The sequence below is a fragment of the Parambassis ranga genome, chromosome 12 (genome assembly GCF_900634625.1).
Source record: "Parambassis ranga chromosome 12, fParRan2.1, whole genome shotgun sequence".
Lineage (NCBI taxonomy): Eukaryota > Metazoa > Chordata > Actinopteri > Ambassidae > Parambassis > Parambassis ranga.
In genome coordinates this window covers 2,501,873-2,524,734 of record NC_041032.1, presented here as the reverse complement: position 1 = coordinate 2,524,734, position 22,862 = coordinate 2,501,873, and the positions used below count along the sequence as shown (strand labels likewise).

At 41.4% G+C, this 22,862-nt stretch overlaps 1 protein-coding gene across 2 annotated transcripts; it reads left to right on the top strand.

The window, feature by feature from the left end:
• The first annotated feature begins 1,814 nt into the window (after positions 1 to 1,814).
• atp8b1 (ATPase phospholipid transporting 8B1) lies at positions 1,815 to 22,823 on the top strand. Of its 2 annotated transcripts, none has more exons than XM_028418000.1 (30): positions 1,815 to 2,174; positions 10,269 to 10,442; positions 10,619 to 10,716; positions 12,132 to 12,245; positions 12,646 to 12,744; positions 12,938 to 12,999; positions 13,092 to 13,164; positions 13,330 to 13,400; positions 13,911 to 13,993; positions 14,512 to 14,670; positions 14,789 to 14,877; positions 15,021 to 15,211; positions 15,942 to 16,026; positions 16,177 to 16,300; positions 16,842 to 16,885; positions 17,055 to 17,214; positions 17,867 to 18,055; positions 18,223 to 18,335; positions 18,428 to 18,592; positions 18,747 to 18,858; positions 18,947 to 19,022; positions 19,197 to 19,326; positions 19,437 to 19,565; positions 19,660 to 19,816; positions 19,900 to 20,123; positions 20,219 to 20,302; positions 20,434 to 20,679; positions 20,897 to 21,035; positions 21,115 to 21,245; positions 21,431 to 22,823. In XM_028418000.1, the coding sequence occupies exons 2-30, from the start codon at positions 10,286 to 10,288 to the stop codon at positions 21,662 to 21,664; spliced, it is 3,738 nt and encodes a 1,245-aa protein (XP_028273801.1). In that variant the 5' UTR covers positions 1,815 to 2,174; positions 10,269 to 10,285; the 3' UTR covers positions 21,665 to 22,823. The 2 variants fall into 2 exon arrangements, with proteins under 2 accessions (XP_028273801.1, XP_028273802.1); XM_028418001.1 differs by lacking the exon at positions 1,815 to 2,174 and adding an exon at positions 5,355 to 5,447.
• Positions 22,824 to 22,862: the final 39 nt, after the last annotated feature.

Sequence of the window (22,862 nt, the reverse complement as noted above, 5' to 3'; positions counted from 1 at the left end):
CATTGGCTGCTTCTGAAATTTAAATATTATAAGACCCTGATCAAATTTGAAACTAATTTGGGATTCAAAGAAAAAAAAGCGAGGATAAACCTAATAAATAAGATTTCTTTTGAGATGTCCAATGCCTTTTAAATGTGACAATCCTCTAAGTTTTTAACTGCACCTTTCTTCTTCTGTTGCTTTTTTTCATGTAAATCTCTGTGTTTTTTTTATTCTGATATATTTTGGCTTGAATATTCTCTTATGGTTTGGCTTGAATACATTATTGAGTTATTTTGCTGTCTGCAGTGTGTTTTTATTGCATTTATTAATGTAGTTTCTGAAGGTTTACACTGTTTGCAGAGTCATATTGTGCCTGTTATTTTGACTCTCCTGTCTCATCCTCTGTAACGTTTGTGAGCTACTGAAGATTCGATCGCGTTATAGATTTATCAAGCAGAGGCAAAAGAGAACAGAAGTCCTGATGTTGTTTTTCGTGCCCAAACTTTATCAATCTGAGTACCTCTAAGAGCTTTTATTTTTGAAAAAATCCTCTGTGTGTGAAATCTCTTTCTGATGCCCGCACTTTGTACTCATCTGTTTCAGTTTCCACTGTGCGTATCGATGCCTGTGTGTGTTTGTTGCACCGTCAGCATGTTTGACACCTCGAGAATGGAATGACCTGTGATGCGTTCAGTGTTTCTGATGCCAGAGCTGCAAATAAATCTTTGTTGGTTATGTACTGTGTGTTTTTTTTTTTTTCCTCGGAAGTGGTGGCATCTGTTCTGTCGTCTACAAGCTGTTTTAAAGTGCAGTCATGGTCATGGTGGTGGTGGTGTGATGTTTCTGTGCTCAGGTCTTTCATTTTTTATCTGTCCTGAAAATTATAAACACATGTCCAAATATGAGTTCAATTATCAATAGCCAAAATGTAACTATATTAATGAGGATGCACAAGATATTGCTAATAGTTAGCTTTAAGTCAGTGCTGGTCCACAATTACACTTTCCCTGTATTTTTATTTTTTTTATAGAGGAATGGAGTATGAAGGGTAAACTAATGTATGTATATCTAGAGAGGAATATCATCATCATCATCATCATCGGCTGTCAGTGGGTGAGAGGCAGGGTACACACTGGACAGTCTATCACAGGCCTAACCATAGACAGACACACAATCAGTCACACTCACACACCTACGGCCTCATTCAAACTATAGGAACCTTCTTGCTGAGGCAGCAGTGCCACTGACCCCATATACATATGAGCATAAAATAAAGGAATTCATACATTTTATAAACATCCACTTTGAACTTGTTATCGAATCATATCTTACAGGTTTTGCAGTATTTACTCAAAAACTCCAGGTGGCGACACTTACCTGCTAATGATGTTGAAAGACTCAGTATGACAAAGGACAAACACTTTTATTTTATTTTTATTTACACATCTGTGTTTTTAGTAGCGTAAACATATAAATAATTAAATACATACATAACCTGTATAGTTCTCTTATCAGGACAGGAACATGCTAACAGGTTCAGGATTATCGGACCACACCCATCCAGGAACTGCTGAAGGTGAGGCTGAAGAACAAAGACTCTTTTTTGAATCTTCTCTTTTTGTTTTAACTTTGTGTTTTAAAAGCAAAAAAATTTTTTATTTATTTTAGAGTGATAGGCCTACAAACTTAAGCAATGTTTGAGGTACATTGAATGTCTTTTTTGATATATTGGCCCTATATTTTAAATATATTATAATTTTCTTAGAGTCATAATCACCGTTGAGCTGCCATGTTGGACAGTCACAGTAGCAGCCGTGTTGTGTTGCGCCTCTGATCCACCGCCTGCTGTAATCAACCATTTAATTAGCACACCTTTACCTGTACGTCACGTGACCAGAACACCTCCGCGCCCACTTCCGCAGCTGCAGCCTCCCTCCGAATGCCACGCGTAGTGTTTAACGGGCTGTTTGTTGTCGTTGTAAGCGCTGGACGCGTCCGACCGGTCCGGCAGGTTTGTGCGGGGCAGACCAGGTGAGGCAGCCGGGGGAGAGAAGGGCGGGGAGCCCCCGCGGCCGCGGCTCTGAGACTCTCGACGAGCAGGAAGAAGAGGAAAACATGGTGCGGTGACAGAGCCCCGGACACCGCGAAGAACAGCATTCACCTTCTTTAACTTTATCTGCGGAGGAAACGGAGTAAGTCCAGACAAAATATACATGTTAACTATGAGTTTAGAGTTAAGTTTTGGGTTTTAGTGTTTTAAAAACACCTCGGGACCTGTGTATCACCTGGGCGGCTGCTGCTGCGGGGCTCACCTTTTTTTTAAAAAAGGGACTATTTGTTTGTAGTTTTTGGATTCTCCTACTAAAACCTTATCAAATTCACATGTGGCTTAGACCAGCTTTAAAAAAATGTGTCCGGGTTCTGGACTGTGTGATGAAATATTGAACTATTTGAATAAAATAGGCCATCATATGCTTCATGTGATGTGATTTAACTGCATCATTCCTCAAAACCAAACAGCGTCCATATGAATCCCCTCATGGGCTAAAAGTTTAAATGTCTGGCCTCATCCATGCTCTTGTATGAATGTGCACATTTTTAGACAAGCCACACATTTTTATTTCACTTTTATCTCAAGTCTGATCTGAAGGAATCAGTCGAGCTTATTCATAAACATTAAAAATGATCATTTGTTCTAATGCTTAGTCGGAGTTGCAGGGCTCCTTGTAAAAATGTCTTACCATGATGACTCAGGGAAAAAATGGCACCAGATTTTTTTTGTAATTTGAAAGTGAGGCTTGGATTGTGCCTTAAAAGGCATTTTTAGCACTTGTCAGATCAGTAGGTTTATGTGTATTTAGCCATTTCAATAAGTCCCACAGATACAGAGCCTATAGCCAGCAAGGCTTCCTTGTTATAATGTATAACTGTACACAAGAAATAAGCATGTTTACAGTCAGGTAATAAAACTCAAACGTTCAAAATGATGAAACCTTTGTGACCTGACTTGTTTGTCATCATTGTAGCTGAAAATGGTGGCAGCAGAGAGGAATGTGTTTATTGTTATGAACGTGTGTGTTTGAACCCAAACCATAATTTGAACCTGCGCCTAACAATGTTTTTTTTTAATGCCTAACCCCAACCATGAATGGGAACTAAACACAAGTGACATTTGCGTTGTTGATAACGCACTGATCACACACACCAGACCCCTGAGTGAGTTTATTTGCTCTCTCTCCTTAAACATTCGACTAAATAACGAGCATGTTCAGCACATTTAAATCTAAAATTGTTCAGTCATTTCCTTCAAGTAACACACTGACAATGAAGTCTTTTTATTTAGTGGTTGCTGTCAGAGGAGCCTCGTGTCTTCATGAATCAACTTGAATAACTACACCAACAGTGATATTGTGCACGTTTATCATTTGCATATCTCTTCTGATCATAAAGAGGCTGCATGTGGAGCCGCCTTTTATCTGATGGGAGTCTGGTATAGCATGATTTGTCTACTGCACATTGATACCTCCCAACCCCAGTTGTTATAGCCACTTTTATTTAGTCCATGAACAAAACACGTATTTGCACATAGATAATGTTTATTTGTAAAAGGATATCAAGTGAAGTTGGGACATTGTGTCATTAGCAACATTTCCTCCCTCACATATTAAACGTGTGCTACTACATGAAACATTGCACACATGTGGATGGGATTTTAAAAAAGCAGCAAACCTTGTAGTAGAGCGACAGTTTCTCTTGTAAAGTCAAAAAAACCTACTGCTGGCCTTAATTTTCCGTCTGCTTAGTAGTATATAAGCAAAGTAGGGCCCTTTGAGAGTAAGGAGTCAACTATGTCAGAGCAAAACCTCTTTTTGAGTGAAAGCTAGTTACATGTGGAAGACCGGACACCTGTAAGACTCCAGGGAGGATTCTGAAGCACTGCTGTGTCCCCTGTGCTCTGGCTCTTGTTGTATCTGAACACAGTGGTTTCATGCTGGATGCATGTGTCCAGCCAGCCTGGATGTTTTCCCATAAACAGGCAGCACATCTTGTCCTATGCAGACAAAACAAGTATTAGTGCTTTTGATTATGGAAATGTTTGTCTCCTTATGGAAATGTCTATCCTTGGAAGCAATAATGGAGAATTTGAATCATGACTTGAGAGGCAAATTGATTGAAGTGATGTCTGCGATGAAGGCTTCACGGAAGTTGCTTTACATTTTTTGCATGTTTTACATGAGGGTGACCTGATGGAATCAGGAGCTTTCCATCAGCGTTCATATGACTTCTTCTGTCTAACTTGTTTTGTTAGTTGCTTTGTCTCAAAGGCTTTTTATTTGGTGCCTAATAACTCATTGGCTTTCTTAATTTTAGAAGCATTTTCATTTTGATCATACATTGACAGAGTTTAATAAAGTTAGGGTTCTTTTCTTAGAGTCATACAGCTAAAACCACAAAACATTTTTCAGGTGGCTTGATCCCTGATGAGGTTTCACTCGTTGCTATGTACTGTAATAATAGCGTAGGTAAATCGGTAAATTCAAATACAATTTGACTGCAGAGGAGATGATGTATACTGTGTGCGATTTTTCCATGTGTCAGTTGCAAATGAAGTACTTATAAAGGACAGCAGGATGATGTATTTTTGTTAATCAACACAGTTTTCCTGACAAATATCCAGTGAGCGTTTTTGCACTAGAGTTTGAATATTTGCTGCTAACAAGAGCTTTGATCAGCAGGACGATCTTTACAAATGAGCAAACATTTTAGAATTTTTGGAGCCCAAATATGAAGTGAAAGTCTAATGTTTCAGGTAACTGTCACATGACCACAAAGTCATCATGAAGCTAGCTCTTCTGCATCACAGTACAAACACCTTGCTGACATTTGTATTCTGCTTTAGCCACTTGTTAGGAACTGCTTTTCTACGACATGCAAAAAAAAGAGTGCCAAAATGCTAACTCATGTATCCAAAATCTAGGCCTCATGGAGAATTAACATTTGATTTATTTTGAATTGTGCCATGAATTGCACATTGTATTTGTTCATTTTAAAGAAACCACTAGATCTCTCTTCACACGAAATATGGGTGTCACCTCAGCACATTGTATTCTAAAACAGGAGAACTATTTCAAAGAGGTGAAAATCAAGTCTGGTCATGCAGAGAGAGAATTGTAGTTGTGTGGGAGGAGAGTTGGTACTGTAAGAGAGCTGACGTCAGATTTGCACATGTGACATCTTTCTATGTGTTTCTTACAGTGTTAAGATGAGCTGCTTTTTTGACTTAAAAAATGAGCACAGTTACAACTGTAAACAAGATTAATAGTGTCTCTGTGGTCATTTATAAAGGGTGGGTCTTGGCTGCACTTACTACCAGGGTCTCTGGTGGTGTGAGATCACATAATGCAGCAGCATCTCTGAGGACTGACTGACTGTGTGTCTATGGATTCACTGTCTGGACTCCAGCTGTGAGTAAAATACTGAAGAATCCTGAAGTCTCAGCTCATTAACTGTCATTAACTTCTAGTAACATCTAACACACACACAGAGAGCAGTGTGGGAACATGCTACCTGTAAAACCACCTGCCTCAACTCATTCACTCAACCAGTCCATTGGTGCAAAAGGAACACATAACAAGGAACACAGAACATACTGCAAATATGATTTAAAAATTACAACAAGATGTTCTAGAGCATCAGTGTTTTGCAGTATGTAAGCCAGCATTTTACCCTTTTACCCACAATCCCCTGCACAGCAGACGATGCATGGCATGTCTGTGGTCTGTGCTGTAGAGAGAGGTGAGATAATATTACAAGTTAGTGACAGTTTGTTTCTGGTGAGCTTGGTGAATGGCTTTTTGTTGGTATCTTAGAGGCAAAAAATATAGCACCAATCCTTTTGTCAACAATATTCAAATTTTATGCCGAGTACTGCAGTCGATGTCATATGCAAAGATGATGTAGTATCAGCCTTCTGTAGTGTATACTTGGGAGTATATAGAAATACAATTCAGAACACCAATGTTTTGTGCATATACAGCTGCAGTATGTGACTATGTAATGTGAAGTTGCTTCTGTAGACACTTATTCACTGAATGTATTCTTGGTAGGCGCGTTGTTATTTAGCTGCCATTGCATTGGTTTTTATTAAAAATTATCATTCACAAGATTTTAGATGATCTGTGTTAAGTTGATAAATTGTGAAATGCCCATATTTGAGATTTGAGCTGCTCTTCCTGCTGTCTTATAACTGGAAATTCAGCAGAGAACAAGTGGCTATTGTTGTTTTCCACCTGTTTATTAGAGTCATCAGCTCAAACCCGAGCTCTCCCAGGAGCTGCAGAAACCCGACTCTGTGTTAATCTGACCTAAAGCATCTGTTCTCACCCTGCCCCATAGGCGCAAATACACCACATTCCCCTCCGTTGCAGATCAGACCTTTGTCACATCAGGAACACATTAAACAGATCTTCCACATATCATATCTGGCAAAGTGGTGTTGTTTTAACCCCAGTTTATCACTATTGGCAAGAGTTTCATTATATTTATGAAAGATTTCTCAGATCAGAATTTGTGAAAGTACATTTAAGTCTCCACTACTTGAAGCCTACACTACCCACAATGCAAGCTGTGAAACGGAAGTCAGAAGCAATACTGGCATTTATTTAAGACATAAACAATAAGGGACAACTCTGGAAACACTTTGTGTAGTAGTCAAATGTAAACATTTAAGCATAATCATGTAATTGCAGCTGCAAGAGTGGCTCCCCATCACTGAAGAGATACAACATAAACAGTGTTTGGGTCAGTGTAAGAGAAGCACAGTCTCTCATTTTAGGTTCTTTTTTCTGAATGTACCTGCTCACATGTTTCAGCTGAGCGAGCTATGCCGCTCCTCTCAGGTTACGCTATTGTCACATAGGTATGCTCTGCTCTGGCCTTCTCTGTGAATCTCTCGCCCCTCCTCTCTCCCTGCTCCTTGTTGTTGCCATAGGGATGGCCCAGGCTAGAGACCCACACCTATTCTCTGAGACAAGTGAGCTTCGCAGAGCTGTTGCTGTCGCTTCTCAGCCCCTCATTGGTCTGTTTCTATAAGGCCGGAAAGGCAAGAAGCTTTTAGGAGGAGAAGTAGATGAAGGCTGCTTTTAAGCTTGACATGTCTCAAGTGGTGTTGCAGACTTTAACTTATTTAAGGTCAATAAAAAAGTGTGTTCTATTCACTTCCCTTAATGCTGCAGCTTCTGTGAATAGTCAGATTTTAGGATTCACTGGTGATCTGGTTTCTTTAAACCTCGGCATAACTCCAGCAGACCTGTTTTTTGTGTGTGCACTTTGTCTGTTGCCCCCTGGGTCATGCACACTCTAACTCTTGCTACTGCTCTACAGGTGGGATCTTATAGAGCCCCTTTCACATACAAGGAATTCACAGTAGTGTTCATACACAGAGCGTTGTATTCCCATTACCAATGAGTCCTACCACACTTTTTTTTGCAATGCGTTTGACATCTGCTGTTGGCTGCATCTCTGAAAGTAAAAATCCACTTGTGTTGTTGGTAGTGTTCAGCCCACCTGCCATCTGCAACACAAGAAAATGGCAATAGTCAGGGCAGGTCTGTAAAGTGTGACACCACTGTTCGGGCCAAAGTCTGTCCTAACTACTGTCATTAGGTCAGGAACCAAAAACATGGAGGGAACTGTGGAAGAGAATACAAAGAGATGTAGCAGATGACACAAAAGGTTTTACTCTCTAGTCCAGGTCTCCTTTTTCTACTCACACAATCTGTTTGTCTTTCTCCCCCTCCACACTTGTAGTCATGTTCAGACTTGTGTGATCACACAGAGCCCATTCATTCAAACCATAGTTTCTTTAAATACACAATTTGTGATCTGTTACAGGAGTGACTGCTGGGCTGTTTTCACTGCTCATATTTAATCTTGTACAAATGCTGTAAAAATGGTTTATCACACATCATTTTCACAAGATTAAACAGCCCAGCAGCCCATCAGGTTTATTATGAAAGAACAGTCAAAGTTTAGAGTTTAGTTTAGGCTAGCAGTGTTAAGCCCCTCCCAGCAGGCTGCCTGGACCGATCATGAGTACCTGTACTAGAATAGGTAGTTATCTAGTATCTGGAAGTGAAGCTTTTACACAGACTAAGCTTTATCTAATGGACAGTCATATTGTCAAACAAAGTTCTATTGATATTGATATAACCTTGACAAAGACAGTCCTGCTATCTCTCAGCTAGTTAGCTGAAATAAATGCTGTTCTTTTTGGAGGAACAGACATCAGACATGAGATACATGTGTGTGTTAACAAGCTGTTGGTGGAATCGTTCAACTACATAGTTTGTAGATGAGGACAAGACGGAACTATACAAACATACTACAGGCTGTGCGGAGAAAACACAGGTGTGTCTGTCCTATGCACACAGACACACAAAGTGAGCTGAGTGGTTCTTACTGTAAGGAGTCTAAATGGAGTGGAACCACAACTGAGTTTGTCTAGTTTCCGAGGGCACCTCTAAAGATCTCTGAGAGACCAAAGGTCCAATTGTGAAGTCTGCCAGGATTCCGGTTTTATTCCTGTACAATGACTCAACATGACAGTAAAGATAAACGAAATGTTCATGTGATAAGAGATGTAAAATCCTGTCCACTGATGAAACTTAATCAGACTTAATACTAAATAATTAACCCTGATGACACACAGAAAAAGCAGCAGATGCAGCTTCAAAACTAGAATTCCATGTTTAAACAAGTAGTGGGAACAGTATCACAATCATCATGACAGCACAAGCAAATCCCTTTAAAATGGCTGAAATGTAATTTAAACAATACTCAATTCACACCATATAACTTATAATACTGATTAGTTTGCTCATTAGATAATCTAATGTGTGTGGTTGTGACCTAGCGGTGTGTTTTCATGTGTGAGCTACATCCCCTCTCAAATACACAGTGAGCCGACGCCGACTGCAGCATAATGAACCAGAAATTGACAAATTGACTTGAGCTCAAGGTGCTGAGAGACCTTGAAAACAAACCTTGAAAGCGCTTGAAAATTTACCTTACATAACGTACTGCTGCTCCTTTTTCAGTTCGACTCTCCACATTACCAAATCCTGCCATAGTCCCTGCTGGCCCTGCTCAGCTCTGGTTACTTCTTTTTTTGGTGTCCGCCTGGCACTGTTGAGTGCTTTTAGGTGAGTTTGTTCTGAAGTACCAGGCTAATGAAGCTTATCAGGTTGGCTAATGGATTTTCTCACACCATTAAACATTAAGCTGATGAGACTAAGCAGGAACGGTTAGACGGATGTCGGAGGGATTTCCCAGAAAAGTAAAGGAAGAAACTGGCACGGGGTAACCGTCTCTGCCTTTACCTGGAAAACAGACAAAAAGATACCCTTCAGGTTCATGTTAGCTTTGCAGTGTGTCTCCACAGCCACTACACAGACACAATGGGATCTATGCCAGCATTGATGTAAAAAGAAAATGTAAACATTTTCATCAATGGATTGTTACATGTGATGGTGTATGTGTGCCCAAGTGTCATTACTGTGCTTTTAATGCTACACCAATTGTCTTATTGTAGAAGTCGGATAAGGTGTTTTATGAATCATGATTTATTACAAACACACACTCGGATGAACAGTCGCTTCACAAATGTACCTGGGTTATCCTGGTTCCTCTCCATCCTTCAGTGTGACCCACAACACAGGTTTCAATTTTCCTCCTGCTAAAAATCAATGGCTAAATAAAGCTCTTCAATCACACTGATTCCCAGCTTGCAATCGAGAGGGTGTGGTTGCATTCCACAGATGTGCATGTCCATTTATTACACAATGCTTTACCACGCACACGCATGTTGTAACGTCAATACAGACACACAACGCAGCCTATGATGATTGTTTTGTGTGTGAAATGAATTACCTGACCTGGCTGTTCTGCATTCTTATCCTGTGTGCGCTCTTACCTGGCTGACGGATCTTACAGGTTATACTTAGTCTTTGAACTCTCAGTGCGTCACGTGTAGACACGTTGGACTTGATGTTTCACAGCTGTCTGACTATCTTTTCGTCAGTGTTTCTTTACTTTCTTCCGCATTTGTCCACTGTGCATTTTTTTTTATTTGACTCAAATGCCAATTCATAGTTTGTTCAGCTATTGTTGCATTAAATGGACATGGTTGATGAAGTGTCTGTTCTGAATGATGACTGATGATGATGTTTTTGCATCTGGCAGTGTATTTACTACGTATTGACCTCCTCCTTGGTTTTTCCTCAAAGATAACTGAGGCGCCACGATGAGTCGGCGGCGTACAAGCTCCCAGGGTTCCTTGGGGCCTGACGATGAGGTCATGCCATACAGTGACGACGAGACTGATGATGAATTGGCAGTGAGCTCTGAAGAGGAACCAGAACCAGAAGTCCCACACCCCCCAGTGGAAGCTAGGCTGAGTGGTGGGTCTACTTGTCTGTTTACACTATAATACTTGCTCAAAGAGGGGCCCCTGTTTGGTTAGCTTAGCTTAAATCTCTTAATTCATATAAGTCATTGAACCAAATATGTGTATTCTGTACAGATTTCATGCATTAGTATTTCTTTTTTTTCCTAATAAAAACATTTTGTTTTGCAGAAATCGGCTGGAAGGTGAAGGCCAATGACCGGCCCTATCACCACCTGCCAGAATTTCAGAAGAAAGTCTTCCTGTGCATTAAGAAGAGCCGATACTCTGTAAGTCCTGTGTTTGTACAAACCTTCTGTTCATCCTGCCTTTCGTTGTTTGTGGTTAATCCAAACCCTCAGCTTACAGAGCTGAGCATGGCACACACAAACGCACACACACACCCCCTTCACAAACAGGAATTGTGTGTTTTGCATGTTTTCCATCAGTGATCCCTTTGAAAGAATTTATTCTGAAAGAACTATTTATGCTTTGGCAGTGTTTTATGCCATCATAAGGTTTGAATGATGTGGCGCCACGTGACACTTACTGAGATGAGTTACTTTGTCTTAAGTTCATCACCCAGTGTCTTTGTTACTTTCATCTACTACCCCACCTGAGCGGTGTGGATTGGCTTTTTCAGCAGCTGGTAGACACAAGAGTGTTTTTGTGTCTGAAGCTTAGTGTCAGCGGGTTTTTGTGGAGGCTGAAACACGATCGTCCAGCCGACCTGGATCTCTCCTGCAAAGATATTAGACACAGTGAAAGACAGCTGAGCGGGAGCCATGAGACATTAGAAACCATTTAAAACGTTTTCACATAAATGTTGAGGTGGGTAGTGAGGGTGAGATGAGAGGATGCTTTAGACTCTCTGGGCTGTTATTGGTTTTCTGTAATGGAATGCATCTCAACAGTCATGTCCTCACAAACTGGGCCACTGCCTACCTGCTTAACCAGGACACCGACTGCTAATGTGGAGGCCAGTTAATCAAGATAGCCCTTTAGCTAAAGTGAGTAAGGTAATACCCCAACCTCAGTCAGGGCATAGTCTGTTCAGTGGTTTGGCCTAAGCTGCGTTCTTTTACTGAGAGAAAATCAAACTGCCACAGCAACACAGTTATAAGATGTCAGTCTGTGTGGATTCACTTGAAATAGGCTTGACACAGAGCTTTAATCTCCTCTCTATCCAACACTGACAGGATAGAGAGAGCGGCCTTATCAGCCAGCATCAATCCAACAGTTCAGGTTATTCTGTGAAATCAAACTCTCAAAGCTGAGCAGCGGAGCTTCAGCGTCTTTCTCACAGACACAGGAATGTCGCACTCAGTGGAAAGAACCAGCAATGAGCAGAGTTTAGATGGTTATCATTTTGAAACACAGCACCTCCTCGGCACTGCCCCATCACTGACCAGTCTGCAGTCCTTCAGTAGATTTCTAGCTCTTCTTTAAATATACTGATACTTTGTGTTCACGATAAACTGATTTCACTAAAACCTAAAGGAATTTAAAATTTAAGATTTACTTTATTAATCCCTGCATAAAGTCAGAGGTCATCATCATACAGAGAGCATCCATCCATGAGTTACTGTAGAAACACGATGATGAATGATGATCTTGGGAGCTGCTGAAGTCATTACAGTAATATATTCTCTATTTAAAGTTGATAGAACAAACGCACATTATTGTTTTCTGTTCTTCTCTTTAGGGAAATGCCATCAAGACATACAAGTACAACGTCCTCACATTCCTCCCCCTGAACTTGTACGAGCAGTTTAAGAGAGCAGCCAATCTGTACTTCCTCGCTCTTCTGATCTTACAGGTAAGCCTAAAAACATGCACTACCGTCTTCTCTTTTTCAGTTCAGTTTGATTTTTGTTGCACTAAATCACAACATCTCTTGGCAAGTAAAATAATAAGACACCAGGCTACAGACGCAGACTCGTTGCTGACAAGGAACTACACACACCTGCCCAGAGATAACTAAGAACATCAGGAAATACAGATAGAGGGCAGCTAGACACACCACCAAACATTTCTAGCAGGAAACTTCTTATTGTACATTTTACTTACATGCAGTATTAGCACATAGTAAAGTTAGTAACTGACTACTGATTCCACAGAAGAGGTGCCACAACTCCCTTTGCAAATAGATTTAGCACTAATGCCAGTAAATTCAAATAAATACAATTGTCATCTGATTAGAAATGTTTGTTTGTTAGATCATTCCAGACATTTCCACTCTCCCGTGGTACACCACGCTGATTCCTCTGGTTGTGGTGCTGGGTATCACTGCCATCAAGGACCTGGTGGACGATCTGGTAAGGCTAGGCTTTTAAGAACACAGACACACACAGACACACACAGACACACACAGACACACACAGACACACACAGACACAGACACACACACACACACACACACACACACAAACAGACACACACACACACTATAAGAAACTATAAGAAAAGATGGCATAAAATAATGTAACATTGTTATTTTTTTACCTTCAGGCACGTCACAGAATGGACAAGGAGATCAACAACAGGAAGTGTGACGTCCTCCTCGATGGCAGGTCAGAGCAAAATGTTAAAACAAACAAAAGCTGAGCAGTATCTCCTGAGGAGGTCTGGTTCAAGTCATGTGTGTGGTTCAAACATTCCTCAGATTTCAAGAGTCTAAATGGATGGACATCCAGGTTGGAGACGTGGTTCGTCTAAAGAAAAACGACTTCATTCCGGTATGAACTTGGCAGCAGAGTCTAAATCTCCTTTTAAAATTGACTTACAGTTGTGTTGTTATGTGTGAAAAGCACATTTGAAAAGAGTAATGGCAGGACGGGAACTCCTAAAACAAATAATAAATATGCGGTGATATGTGAATGCCTTATGTTTATTCTCCTCAGGCCGACATCCTGCTGCTGTCCAGCTCCAACCCTAATAGCTTGTGTTATGTAGAAACAGCAGAGTTAGACGGGTAAGTAAGACATTTCAACGCCACTGAAAACTTTTCTCTTAATTCAGGAAGTTGTGTTGTGATCCGTACTCTTTGCACAAAGCGTGTGTACTAGACTCTTGAAGCAGACTTCCTTGAAATTTTTGTTAAATCTGTCTTTTTCTCAAATGTTCAGTCAACAAATTACTCACTGATAAGAGAAGAATACATTTGTAAAGAGCTTTTGCCAAGGCCAAGTTTGGCTCTGTGATCGGTACAGTGTATGTTATCATTAAGTGTGAAACACCTATAAAACCAACAAACAAACTGGTACAGATGTAATGAAACCATTTTACTGTAAATGTCACATCACTGTCAACTTCATTCGATTGTGTTTTTTTAAGGAAAGGCAAACATATAAACAAAGAATTCAGATTTACTCGTATCCAGACTGTTTTTAAAGCAATGTATCTTAAACATGCAGAGAAGTTTCACTCATTTTTCCAAAGGGTTTACATTGGATCTAGATCTATGGCTGTTTTTTGGTTGCAGGGAGACCAACCTAAAGTTTAAGATGGGGCTTCGCGTGACTGATGAAACACTGCAGGAGGAACGTCAGCTGGCTGGATTTAACGGTTAGCATGGTGCACAGCGCTCACAGTATAGTGGAATAAGTGTCCCATGGCTTTTTGTCCTCAAAGCACAAAAAAACACCCTCACAACACCACCACAGCCTGAATGTCGCTGTGTCTTAATTCTGGATACATTTTAGTTACACAATTACAGTTCCTCTCACAAGCTTGCAACACAACCTTCTTATCAGTTGTAACCATTTCTGTCCCACAGAGTTATTTAACATCGAAGGTTAGATATTGACTTTTATCCATTCGTCAGATGTGTCACATTCAGGTAGCTTATGTTTTACAAACTTATCTGTACAGAAGAAAGTTTGACAATCTTCATACCAATTAGATTGTCTTCGAAGTGGAACTGTACAGCAAAGTTTGTCCTATCACACACCTTCTTCAAGAAAAGTTCATTAACAAAGGTTACACAACCACCTGTATGTTGTATAAAACCTTTCCCATTATGTTTACATTTTATGTAAATCTGTTTTAAAATCCACCTTTTCTCATCCCCGTCTTGTTTTTAGCCCTGATTGAGTGTGAGGAGCCGAACAACCGCCTGGACAAGTTCACAGGGACCATGCTGTGGAACAGAGAGCGCTACCCACTGGAACTGGACAACATGCTGCTCAGAGGGTGCAAGGTCAGAAACACGGAGGTGTGCCACGGGCTGGTCATCTTTGCAGGTGTGTGTGACATCAGCTCCAAATGAGGTTATCGGAGTACTGATAAACAGTTTACACTCTTATAAATGAGTGATAAATATCAATGAAATTGTTACATATAGTGTTTTTCTTACCATAGGAGCTGACACCAAAATCATGAGGAATAGTGGGAAAACAAGGTTCAAGCGGACAAAAATCGATGAGCTGATGAACTACATGGTTTATACAGTAAGTCGGTTTGTTTTTTCTTCGTCATAGAGCACCTTGTAATACCTGTGGATTGTCTGCACGGGGTCAGACTGTAAATTTACAGCAAAAAAAAAAAAAACATTTCAGGTGTATAATGATATTTGTGTTGCTCTTTGCTGTAGATCTTTGTGCTGCTCATCCTGGTGTCTGCGGGTCTGGCTATTGGTCACACCTACTGGTATGAGGATATTGGATCTAAGGCGTGGTACCTGTACGACGGCAAAAACCAGGACGCCTCCTACAGAGGCTTCCTCAGCTTCTGGGGTTACATCATTGTCCTCAATACCATGGTGCCTATTTCACTATATGTCAGGTCAGCAAATCCACACAAACATATTGGATCTTAATGCCTATCTGGGAGAAAAAAAACCCAAAAAACTTTTTATGATACTGGTGACATTTTCCTTCCTCTATCCCTCTGGATTTACTGCAAATAAAGCACTTGTGCTGGCTGCTGCACACTGCATGGACAAGATGACTTGGCTGAATGGGGGCCATGTTGTAACAAACACAGTTAAACTAAAAGGTAGCATGTATAGATGGATAGCCAATGAACTGACAGAAAGAGCAACGCCATATGCCCAGAAAATCAAAAACACATGTGATATGAAAAGCTCAAGAAGATGGAAAAATAACCACAAAAAGAGACGATGCCACAAAAGACTATGCTGTGTTTTTGTTACATAGGGATGAGTGTCTTTTGTTTGTGCACAGGAGTAGAAAACTAGAAACTAGGAATGGCTTTTTTCACATTCAGATTACTTCATGTCCTCTCACAGCAGCTACACTTTTATATCTGAAAACATTTATTTTTGTTTCTAGCAACAGATGAAAAAAGTACAGCATTAAATCTTTATTTAAACACATTTTATTTTCTTTTCTTCATTAATTGATTTATTGCTGCTGTTCTGAAACTGTGACCTAAATTGAAATTTATACTATTGCTATTATACTTCCTTTAATGTTATTTCCAGATGCTGCAGCTTTTCTTCTCGTAAGCAGTGTTTACACTGTTGTTCATGCCGTCTTTTGTCTGTCTGCAGTGTGGAGGTGATTCGTCTGGGCCAGAGTAAATTCATCAACTGGGACCTGCAGATGTATTTTCCAGAGAAAGATACACCAGCTAAGGTAACTGCTGCTAAGGTAACTGCACTGTTAAACACATACTTAACAGTGCAGCCACTTGGAGTAAAAAAAAAAGGGTTTGCAGCAACAGCTGATTAGCAGAGGTAACTGTGAATCTCACCTGTATATTTTTCCTTCATTAATTCTGCACAGGCTCGAACCACCACCCTGAACGAGCAGCTCGGCCAGATCAAGTACATCTTCTCCGACAAGACGGGAACTCTGACACAGAACATCATGCAGTTCAAGAAGTGCACCATCGCTGGACGCAACTACGGTACTGATGCTTTATTTCACTCAACACGGTTTTAAACAAGTATGAAGTATCTAAAAACACTACTAAAATAACTAACAACGTGAGATATTACAGGGAGGAAAGCAGTGGATGTATGAGTAAGACTTGAACTCATCCATCTGTTTTTAAATGTTAAAAACCAGTGTTTTGTGATTCCTCCATGAAATTACTCTGCAATGATAAAAATAGAAATAGGTGTGATCAGGAAACTTGCATTGAATAGTACTCATTGTGGTTTTAAAGGTCTTGTGTAATGTATGAGGGGAAAAGAACAAAAGAGATCTGAAAGCTTGAGGGTGACACCTGCTGCCCCTTTATAGCAACAACAACCAGGAACATCACTGCCACCTCTACATATACAGCATGTTTTGTATGGGAAGGGTTTGTCTTATTCCTGCTTGCACCTGCTGGTAGCATTGCTTTTTCATTTTTGTGTTGTTTTTCTGAAGTTGTTGTGCTTTAGAGTTTGCTCACTGCTTCACAGTGTTATTGTAATTCCATGTTTCTGCTCTCTGCCATACAGGTTGCCCAACCACTGCTGAGGGGGTGTCTCTGGACCGAGGAAAGGTAAGTATCAGTCTAAACACTGACTGTAGAGGAAGAGATTCCAAACTTCTGTGCCATCTCATGTGAACTTTATGTACTTTATAGATACATGTCTAAGAGCATAAAGTGCCAGAAAAACAAGTTGATGTGCTCAAAAGTGCAAAAAAATGATTAAACTATTTCCCATCAGCCAGTGGACTGGAGTTGGAACCGCTACGCTGATAAAAAGTTCCAGTTCATGGATCATTTCCTAGTCGCACATGTCCGATCCAAGAAGGATAAGGATGCCATGGAGTTCTTCAAGCTGCTCTCTCTCTGCCACACTGTCATGGTGGAGCACAAAGAAGACGGTAACTGGAGCTAACCACTATCTGTTCATTCATACTAACATAGCATTTCCCCTTAAAAAATGTGTTTGCACCAAGCGGCAACCTTCGGGGCTCAAAGTGGAAGCCCATGCGGAAGTGTCAAAACTTGTAATTCACGCTGCAACAGCTGGGGGTTGGCTCCAAAAGCGAGTAATTTCCCATAGACTCCCATGTTAAAATGGCCGACTTCACAGCAGAAATTAACATGTTTACGGCCTGGTACAAAAAACCACTCTGGTCTCAGATGATAGGTTCTCTTCTAGTGTCAGTTGTAGGGGGGGTGAATTTTTTTACAACCCACTCGTTTCAATTGTATTCGGACTTAAAATTAGGCATAATTATGGGCGTTGCCGCTTGAGTGACAGACAGTTGCCGTATCACAGCGTGAGTTTCCTGCTCCCACGATCGCCCGCCCCCCTAAACCCCGCTCGTGCTCCCCCTCTTTGTCCATATTTGAGAGTTTTGGCGGACGTGACGCTGTCAACATGGCGGCGGTCATCACGTCCCTGAACCTCCTACCAAGCCTCAAAACGGCTCTTCAGAAACAAACGGGTGACGTCACGGAAGCTCCGTCCATAGTTTTTACTGTCAATGGTTTGCACTCACTAATATTACGGTGTTGTCATTCTCTCAGGTGATCTGGTGTACCAGGCGGCTTCTCCTGACGAGGGCGCTCTAGTGACGGCAGCCAGGAACTTTGGCTTTGTGTTTCTGTCTCGCACCCAGGACTCCATCACCATCAAGGAGATGGAGCAGGAGGTCACCTACGAAATGTTGGCTCTGCTCGACTTCAACTCAGACCGCAAACGCATGTCAATCGTCTGTGAGAAAACACACAAGAAAACCATTTTATAAATGTGGCAAGCATACATTTGATAATATTCTGACATCATATCTGAACAGATTAATACAGTTGTATGCTTTAAGCCACTTCCATCCATCCACTGTTAGGATTTGTTGTTTAAATGCATTTATTCTGCTCTGTTTTAGTGAAGTTTCCTGATGGCCGTATTCGTCTGTACTGCAAAGGAGCAGACACTGTCATCTATGAGCGTCTCTCCCCCAACTCTAAACACAAGGACACTACCCAGACTGCTCTGGATGTGAGCTCATACAATATAATTCTCACTTGCAAAGTGCTGTCTGCATTCTTTTTTTTCTTGGACTGAAACACGGTTTGTGTCTTGTGTTGCAGGAATTTGCCAACGAGACCTTGCGGACACTGTGCTTATGTTACAAAGACATCAGCGCAGCGGAATATGAAACCTGGTCAAGGAAACACAAAGAAGCCCAGGTGACCATGTTGGACAGAGACGCTGCCCTCGACAGTGTGTACGAGCAGATCGAGACCAACCTGATGGTGAGTGGGAAACTAAACACACTTGATAATATGGCAAATGAATAACGATTCTATTGGAGCACTTGCACATGAAAGATTAAGTAAGAAAATGAGAACAAAACATACACGATAAACAAAAACTCCATGTAACCATCGGTGTCCTTTATTCGTTTAGCTGATTGGTGCAACAGCTATTGAGGATAAGCTACAGGACGGAGTACCAGAGACCATCGCCAAGCTGGCCAAGGCCGACATCAAGATCTGGGTCCTGACTGGAGATAAGAAAGGTACAGACTACAGAGAAGAGCATCATATGTCTAAACAACAAAATACTGATCACTGGATTGAAACTTTCCTTTTTCTATGTATCCCTAGAAACGGCAGAAAACATTGGATACTCCTGCTCCCTTCTGACCGATGACATGCAGATCCACTATGGAGAAGACGTCAAGTAGGTTGACTAAAATAGCACAGCTGGGTGTCCTAGTAGTCACATCAAGGTTTATTGGCAACGTTGTAATTAGAGTACATCAAAACACGAGATTTTAATCTTCCATTTGTTTTAGATGAAGCAATGAATGGGCAATATTCTGTGTAATTAAGTGTCCTGTTTCTGGGTCTGCAGTGAGAAGCTGAGGGTTCGTCAGGCTAACAGAAGAACTGAACCTCAATCCTTCCACCGCAAAAAGAAACCTGCAGAGCCTTTCTTTCCTGAGCAGGGCAAAAACGCTCTCATCATCACAGGAGGGTGGCTGGTAAGATTTAATACCAATGATTCATTCAATTAGGAAATATTGGATCCATCTAATAAAATATGATGATGATCTAGTATTTCCTTGATTTACTATTTCTCTGTATTTTTTAGAACGAGATTCTGTATGAAAAGAAGAAGAAGCGCCGCCGTCTGCGTCTCCGTCGTTTGGGAAAGCGGCCTCCTCCCAGCAACCCTCAGGATGGACAGCCAATGAATGACTGGGAAAAAGAAATGAGACAGGTATAACAGAACAAGCAGAACGCTATACTCACAAAATCCTGCTGTGCTGTTGTCGTTATTAAACAAGGTGAACTGTGTCTGTTCTTGCCAACAGATTGACTTTGTGGACATGGCCTGTGAGTGCGAGGCGGTCATCTGCTGTCGTGTGACACCCAAACAAAAAGCTAACGTGGTGAGCTTGGTGAAGAAGTACAAGAAGGCTGTGACGCTGTCCATCGGAGACGGCGCCAACGACGTCAACATGATCAAAAGTAAGGACACAAGCTGAACACAGTTGTGCTTTGAATCTTCCTGTGAGCCTCATCTGATCTTGCTCTGTCCTCTGTTCCTCCAGCGGCTGACATCGGCGTAGGCATCAGCGGTCAGGAAGGCATGCAGGCTGTCATGTCCAGCGACTATGCATTCGCTCAGTTCCGTTACCTTCAGCGCCTCCTGCTGGTGCACGGACGCTGGTCCTACATAAGAATGTGCAAGTTCCTGCGTTTCTTCTTCTTCAAGAACTTCGCCTTCACTCTGGTCCACTTCTGGTACTCCTTCTTCAGCGGATACTCATCACAGGTCTGCCAATCATTCAGTCCAAGGCTAGGAAAGACCAGCATTTTTATTCTCCCATCATCATCACAGACATTTAATGCATGTTTTCCTGGCTGCAGGTTGGCTATGAAGACTGGTTCATCACACTCTACAACCTCTGTTACAGCAGCTTGCCTGTTCTACTCGTTGGGCTTCTGGACCAGGTAAAAATCTGTCATAAAAGAAAAAACTTCGGTGTAAATTCATGTTTACGGTCTTTTACTCTTTTTACTCTGAGCTGAGATGATGTTGATAGTATGACCTGAAATTCAAAATCTGTCGCTACTCTTTGCAGGATGTAAACGATAGGCTCAGCCTGAAATTTCCTAAGCTCTATTTACCCGGCCAGCAAGGGACACTGTTCAACTACAGGAACTTCTTCATCAGTTTATTCCATGGCATCTTTGTCTCCCTCATCACCTTCTTCATCCCCTACGGAGCATTCCTGCAGACCATGGGTCAGGATGGAGAAGCTCCGTCAGATTACCAGTCCTTTGCCGTCGTAACCGCCTCGTCCCTGATCTTTACCGTCAACCTGCAGGTTGGTCGCTCACTCATCAATAGTCACAGTCGAGGTTCACCTCCGGCTCAAGTATTATTTTTTTAATGTATTCCTGTCAAAAAAATATAACCAAGTGTGAGGATAAAGTTATAAATAATATCAAAAACGCCTTACTTGATATGCCAACACTGCATTTAGATGGTTAAAGCTGCATATATGTATGCATTATATATTGCTTTTTCCTTCACCTCTTCAGATCTCTTTGGATACCTCCTACTGGACCTTTGTCAACTGCTTCGCAGTCCTGGGCAGCATAGCTATCTACTTTGGGATCATGTTTGACATCCACAGTGCTGGGATCCATGTTCTCTTCACCTCGATGTTCACCTTCACTGGTCAGTAATATAACCACAAGCATTTCATGTCCAAGTATCGTCAAGCTGCCCTCTACATGTGTATGTTCTGTGTCTGCAGGGGTAGCATCCAACGCTCTGCGTCAGCCCTATCTTTGGTTAACCATCATCCTGACGGTGGGCATCAGCCTGCTGCCTGTCATGTGCATTGAGTTCCTCCATAAAACCATCTGGCCCTCTGTAGGAGACAAGGTAAGAGCTCTGCTGCTAAAATCCACCTTCGTCAGCTTGAGATGCACTGTATGGACTCACAGCAGCCTTGTGTACGATTTACATTTAATTTTGGTGACATACTGTCAATAAAAGAATCTACTCTTCACCCTTTCATTAAACTGAGGAAAGCTTTTCCCTGATGTCCGTTTCCCATCATCCACCAGGTCCAGAGAAACAGGAAGAAGTACGAGATAGAGTTGGAGGAGGAGGAGAAGAAAAAGCCGCCAGCCTTCCAGCGAGGTAGGCGTTCCCGTCGGTCTGCTTATGCTTTCTCTCACTCGCGTGGCTACGCAGACCTCATCTCATCCGGGCAAAGCATACGGCGGCGCCCGCTGGCCCGCGGTGGACCCCAGGACAGCATCAGGGAGGTCCCCCAGAGAGAAGCTGAAAACAGCTAAAGGGGAGGCAGAGCGTGAGACGGAGCAAACTGTCTTCATCTGAGCAAACACAAGAGTTTAGGACCACCTTTCCCTTTGCTTTAGTAAGGGATACATGAAAGGAGAATTTGCTTGACTTCAGAAAAGAAATGAGGACCAACAAGCATATTGCAGAGAACTGCAATGAAGTGCTGCTTGTTTTTGCTCCAGTCTGTGACCGAGACTCCACTGCTTCCAGTTCACCTATATGCACAGACTATGTATCAAGATAATAATAATAAAAAAAAAAAAAAAACTCACCGAAGAGATGACCGCCGTTACCGGGGTTTCAGGTCATGCAGAATATGTGTGACTGACAATGTCGTTTAACTCAGGATTTTTAAAATAAAAGCCTTATTTTTACTAAGTTTGTCCCTTCTCCCCACTGCTGCAGGGGACGTGAAGCTGTAACTTTTTGACCGTTTTAGCCTGATGTCTGCGGAGCACTTTATATATTAGTGTTTTATTAACAATCTGCAACCAGTGAAGTCAGACTGCCGCAATTGTTGGGTTTAGTTTTGTCTTCTGAGCCCAAACGTTTTCCTTCAGTCTAAATATCATGTGGTCATAAAGTTATCTATGTTTTATTGTAAGTAATGGTGGGATGTTACTATGCCAGACAATGCCAGGTGGCTGGATGTCAAGTGTCCTTATTTAAGTTGTGAATAATGATCCTTTCCTTTTTTTCTGTACCAAAACCTCCAAGTGTACTTACAGAATGCACCTTTATATCTTTGAAATGCCTGTTTCAAAGCCTGGGTTTCTTACCTCACACTTACTTTCTACACCCTCTCTGGGGAACCTACAAAAAGTGCTCCTAACTTGTAACAGGGAATGAAACGCAGCAGAAATGTCTTGGTTTATCTTTTTTGATTATGACTTAGTTTGGTTCTGTTTTATCACCTTAAATCAAATGTTCTATAAATGGGATTTCTCTGTATGTATGAATGTGTTTCACTAGTTGTTTACAACCAACCTATAATCAGATTAAGCATATTTGCAAGACGTTACTAAGCCAAAGCTGATAAATTCCGCTCTGTTACTGTACTCCTCATGTGAGTGTTACACCGATATGCACCAGCAGCAGGTTGTTGTTTGTCATAAAATTGTGTTTTATTATGTGGTTGTTAATAAAAGCCGAGGGCACATTTAGCAATCTAAAATGAGTGGGTTATTTTGT

Bases quoted from the DNA above. Each gene is read 5' to 3' on its own strand.
- atp8b1 (XM_028418000.1), top strand. From the start codon at position 10,286: ATGAGTCGGCGGCGTACAAGCTCCCAGGGTTCCTTGGGGCCTGACGAT. The intron at 13,000-13,091 runs GTCAGAGCAAAA...AACATTCCTCAG, and splicing joins GACGTCCTCCTCGATGGCAG to ATTTCAAGAGTCTAAATGGA. The intron at 19,817-19,899 runs GTAAGGACACAA...CTGTTCCTCCAG, and splicing joins CGACGTCAACATGATCAAAA to CGGCTGACATCGGCGTAGGC.